Source organism: Penaeus vannamei, chromosome 17 (assembly GCF_042767895.1).
Source record: "Penaeus vannamei isolate JL-2024 chromosome 17, ASM4276789v1, whole genome shotgun sequence".
In the NCBI taxonomy this organism is placed as follows: Eukaryota; Metazoa; Arthropoda; class Malacostraca; order Decapoda; family Penaeidae; genus Penaeus; species Penaeus vannamei.
Genome location: NC_091565.1, coordinates 7,334,208 through 7,338,726, shown reverse-complemented (window position 1 = coordinate 7,338,726; position 4,519 = coordinate 7,334,208). Strand labels below are relative to the sequence as shown.

The window sequence follows — 4,519 nt, the reverse complement described above, 5'->3', positions numbered from 1 at the left end:
ATATTTTTGTTTCATTGTGAAAAATGCTACACCTGTCAGGATATATATGCATTTCTTAATGTATAATTTTTACCAAAGCTTGTCAACAGTAGGAACGAGAATTACCTAATAGTTGGGGAGGGTATGAGGTATACAAGGGAAATTACAGGAAAATACACCAATATAATATGTAAGGCAAGAGCCCTACCTTATATAACCCCGTTCAAGGCCCACATAACCAACAAAATACGTAGTTTTTTCAATAAAGTATGAGACCTTTAAACGATACCATTTCTTCCATTTCTAGTTTTTTTTAGTTACACGAAACTACCATACACAGCTGAAACATGGACTATTAAAAACCGTCATTGGATGCTTATACTTTATTGGTTAAACAGTATGAGATAACCATACTATACGCACATATGTATTTATGTATCTATATGTCACACATACACATATTGATGTTTTAAAAGTGTACTATGTATCTACTAGCACTGTAAACAATAGTTTTTTGTTTTTCTTTTTCTTTAATTAAATCAAGGTGTAACAGATTAATCCACTGGCTTGCATATGTATTAGAAGGAAAATATTCCAAAACCTAGTAAAGATTCTAATTACTAACCTCTATTTTCAATATAGAATTTCTATAACGACACGGTTGTTATTTGCTTGGTGATTTCAAAATTTGTAATTGGTTTTAACAACGTAAATGTTTAAAATGGGTGCTGAAGAATGCGTGATGTCGATTAATTTACTCAGTTATTTCCTCTCAGCAGGGTAAAGAATTCGTCCCTGACATTGAGTGTATTTTCCTACATTTCCTTTCGAGTTTTTCCTCCTTACTGTGACGTAATAGAGTACTCCATCCATCTCCTGTGGAATACACTATGGAAAAAAAAAACATTACGAAGATATAATTACTAACTCTAGACAGTGGAATATATTCACATACGACGTGAAAACGCAGCATGATGGACCAGTGATGTCAACAAACTACCTAAAGATATCTGGTTGGATGTCAAGGTTAGCCGCAACTATATTTATTCGAAGATTTTATGGTGTGTGATGGGTGAAGGTATATTTTTAAAACAGTGTTGCCACTCTATAAGAAGCCTTCGAAATCAAAAACGTTTTTTTCTTACTTTGTATTCTTTCTCTACAATCATAAAACATTGTACCAGGTTAGTGTTATACATGACCTCCTCAAGAAATACTTTAAGTCAAAGCAGGGGCGTCATTTGGGGGGGGGGCTCTGGCCGCAGCTTAAAATTTCTCCTAGAATAGTCCGCCAAGCCCCAGAAACTAATGGTGGTCTGTTCGCTCGCCAGCTTTGCCATCCCCAAGAAAAGACTGGAATGACTGCCCCTGAGTCAAAGGCCAGCGAGATGGATTGGTTACTATATCATAATAGATTAGTATTGGGGGTAAGGGCTTCGCAAGCAACTGACACAAACGTTGGTCGTGGTTACACAGTTTTGGCTCTGCAGCAGGTGATCCTCACGATGTCACCGCTGGACACTTGGGCGCCCACGATGACGTAGAAGGCGTCGGTGCGGCAGACGCGCCACTGTGTCCACGCGCCGCCCTTCCCATCCGGCAGAGGGGCGGGGGTGGTTTCGTCGTAACAGTCGGTCTTGTCAACGGTGGCCTGCGTGCTACTAATGGTGTAGCAGGGTCCCTTCGGCCCGTTCTGGTCGTAGCCGATGAAGATCTTGTCCGCGTCGCACGTGGTGTCCAAACAGCTGATTTTGGTACCCGAGCAGAGCGACCCAGGATCTGACACGACCAGCGGGATTTCGTTGGGCGACCTCCGGCACAGGAAGTAGAAGTCGACCGCTTTCTTGAAGATGCCGATGATGCCTCCGTTGGTGGCGCACTTTTGCTGGAGAGTGACTCGCAGTTCAGACACATTCGTGAAGTCTACTGGCGTTGATGTCCCGCCCTGGAAATTGGAAAGTTGTCTATTAATGGTCTTATTTTTCCTTTCTCACAATTTCCCGTCTGAATTTCTTGCTGCCAAACTTTATATAACGTATTTAATAAATAAAAAATTACGTTCCCTATAACATATCCAAATTTACACATGAATACAAACATATTTACTGAGTACACATGAAACACACATACTGATAAGTTACAATTATTAGAAAGCAATTTTTATCACTGAGGATTCTAAATTCATAAAATTAAACACAGCAACGGCTTAATAGTCTAGAGTGAAACATCACTGGACTACCCAGGGCTACTTTACAGAAAACATTTACCTCTGAAGCATAACAGGTAGATGCAATTGGACGACAAAGCACAATATCGCGTCGTTGAAATTAGTAAACATACAAGGAACAGAGACATAAAGTACCGAGGATGATGGGGTCGTGTCGCCGCTGTTACTAGGCTGAGAGGTCGTCGCGGAGGGAGTCGTTTGAGGTGCAGAGGTCGCCAAGTCGGCGAGACTCGGCAGGTCGGCTCCTATGGCATACTCTGATGGGATAATTGCACTGCAGGGTAATGGTGTTGCAAGAAGGATAAGGGGATTTCAGGATGGAGAGTGTACGGCGCGTATTGGTTAGATTTCAGTATATATTTGATTCGTTGTTGAATTGATTAATACTGAATATGATATTTGTGGAAAGAAAATAATTAAAGTTATCAAGGGAGAGACAAGGAATCAGAATAAATGAAAATCGTTAAAACGTAGTAGAAATGATGACGACAATGACAATAATAACACAAATCGCAAGAGTTAGAACATGCCTTCAAAATAATCAACACCGGTAAAATTATCCACTGAAAGATAAGCAGTTTAATACGTAGTAAGTGCCCGAGGTCATACATAAAATTTTGAATTATTGACCAATAAAACTTCACTGCAAATCGATTTTGATAAAAGATAAATATTTTTTTTTATTCTGGTTTCTCTAACGCAGCCGTTCAAAGACAACCTTCCCTCGTGAAGAATAGAAAAACTGGCAACTCGCCCCAAATTCTGGACAAGGTAATATGTTTACTTATGAAAAAAAAACGTATACATTAAATTCTTTCATTTTTTTCACTTGAGGTAAATGGTTATTGAATGATAACAGAATTCAAACGGCACTGCAGCAATATACTGACTTGGAACATAGCAAGTCAGAGAAGTTGATCCCGGCTGGACCAGGAACTCGTACATGGAACACTGACCATCTTGGTAGTGAAACGCCTTGCACACGTGGTCTGCAAAGTTGGCACTGATATTACGAACTGTAACTAAATAAGTAGCATGTATAAATATGTAAACATTCTAAAAGGAACCTCTGTTAATTTTGTCAACATGGGCAAATTTTGTCTGCAAAGTTGGCACTGATATTACGAACTGTAACTAAATAAGTGGCATGTATAGATATGTAAACACTCTAAAAGGAACCTCTGTTAATTTTGTCAACATCGGCAAATCTTAAGTCAATTCGCTGATTACGCTCAGCATAATAAGTAGCATGTATAAATATGTAAACACTCTAAAAGGAACCTCTATTCATTTTGTCAACATCAGCAAATCTTAAGTCGATTCGCTGATTACGCTCAGCATAATAATTTTGCACTTCACGATGCAAAAATGATGAACTTACTCGCACTACAGGCTATGGCGCAGAATATTTTCGTGCGGGTTAACAAAGCTTTCGCGAATCCCGTGCACATCCCGGGGTCACCCATCCTGTATAATGTAAAGTTCGCCCGCGTGCAGTTCGCCGGCGTGCAGTTCGTCAGCAGCAGAATCACCACGCCCACCCAGCACGCCCGTCGCCCACGTCTAATCACCATCGCCGCCAGGAAACGTGTCAATTCAATTTTCCTGAAAGACATTGCGGGCGGCTTTGGTAAGAGGTAGATTAAGGACAAAATATCCAACACTTATTCAAATGGTAATGATTTGAGGCCTGAAAAGAACAGCCCACTAATTATATTGATATTTTAGCAGTGAAATACTGTAACTTGAAATATTCGTTTGTTTCATAGTTAACGGAGGAGAGCTTCTGGTGTGTAAAACCTCAACGTATATAAAAAATGCAAGTGAACAGAAGGAAAAATAATACATGGAATTTTGAATCACTGACCAGTAAGACTTAAGTTGATAAAAGATAAACATTTTTAATTCTGGTTTCTCTAATGTAAGTGAACATAAGGAAAAATAATACATGGAATTTTGAATCACTGGCCAATAAGACTTAGGTCGATGAAAGATAAATATTTTTAATTCTGGTTTCTCTAATGTAAGTGAACAGAAGGAAAAATAATACATGGAATTTTGAATTACTGACCAATAAGACAAGATAAAAGATAAATATTATTTTTAATTCTGGTTTCTCTAATGCAAGTGAACATAAGGAAAAATAATACATGGAATTTTGAATCACTGACCAATAAGACAAGTTGATAAAAGATAAATATTTTTAATTCTGGTTTCTCTAATGTAAGTGAACATAAGGAAAAATAATACATGGAATTTTTAATCACTGACCAGTAAGACTTAAGTTGATAAAAGATAAATATTACTTTTGAT

General features: G+C 38.5%; 1 protein-coding gene across 1 annotated transcript; it reads right to left on the bottom strand.

The window, feature by feature from the left end:
- Positions 1 to 1,263: 1,263 nt before the first annotated feature.
- On the bottom strand, positions 1,264 to 3,807 carry LOC138864588 (uncharacterized). The gene is made up of 4 exons (XM_070132400.1): positions 3,588 to 3,807; positions 3,097 to 3,195; positions 2,342 to 2,463; positions 1,264 to 1,924 (listed from the first exon to the last, which is right to left on the bottom strand). The coding sequence occupies exons 1-4, from the start codon at positions 3,778 to 3,780 to the stop codon at positions 1,448 to 1,450; spliced, it is 891 nt and encodes a 296-aa protein (XP_069988501.1). The 5' UTR covers positions 3,781 to 3,807; the 3' UTR covers positions 1,264 to 1,447.
- Positions 3,808 to 4,519: the final 712 nt, after the last annotated feature.

Excerpts from the sequence above, each read along its gene's own strand:
- LOC138864588 (XM_070132400.1), bottom strand. The coding sequence starts at position 3,780 with ATGGTGATTAGACGTGGGCGACGGGCGTGCTGGGTGGGCGTGGTGATT. Across the intron at positions 2,464-3,096 it reads TCTGACTTGCTATGTTCCAA|AGTATGCCATAGGAGCCGAC; the intron begins GTCAGTATATTG and ends TTATCCCATCAG. Across the intron at positions 1,925-2,341 it reads ACACGACCCCATCATCCTCG|GGCGGGACATCAACGCCAGT; the intron begins GTACTTTATGTC and ends TCCAATTTCCAG.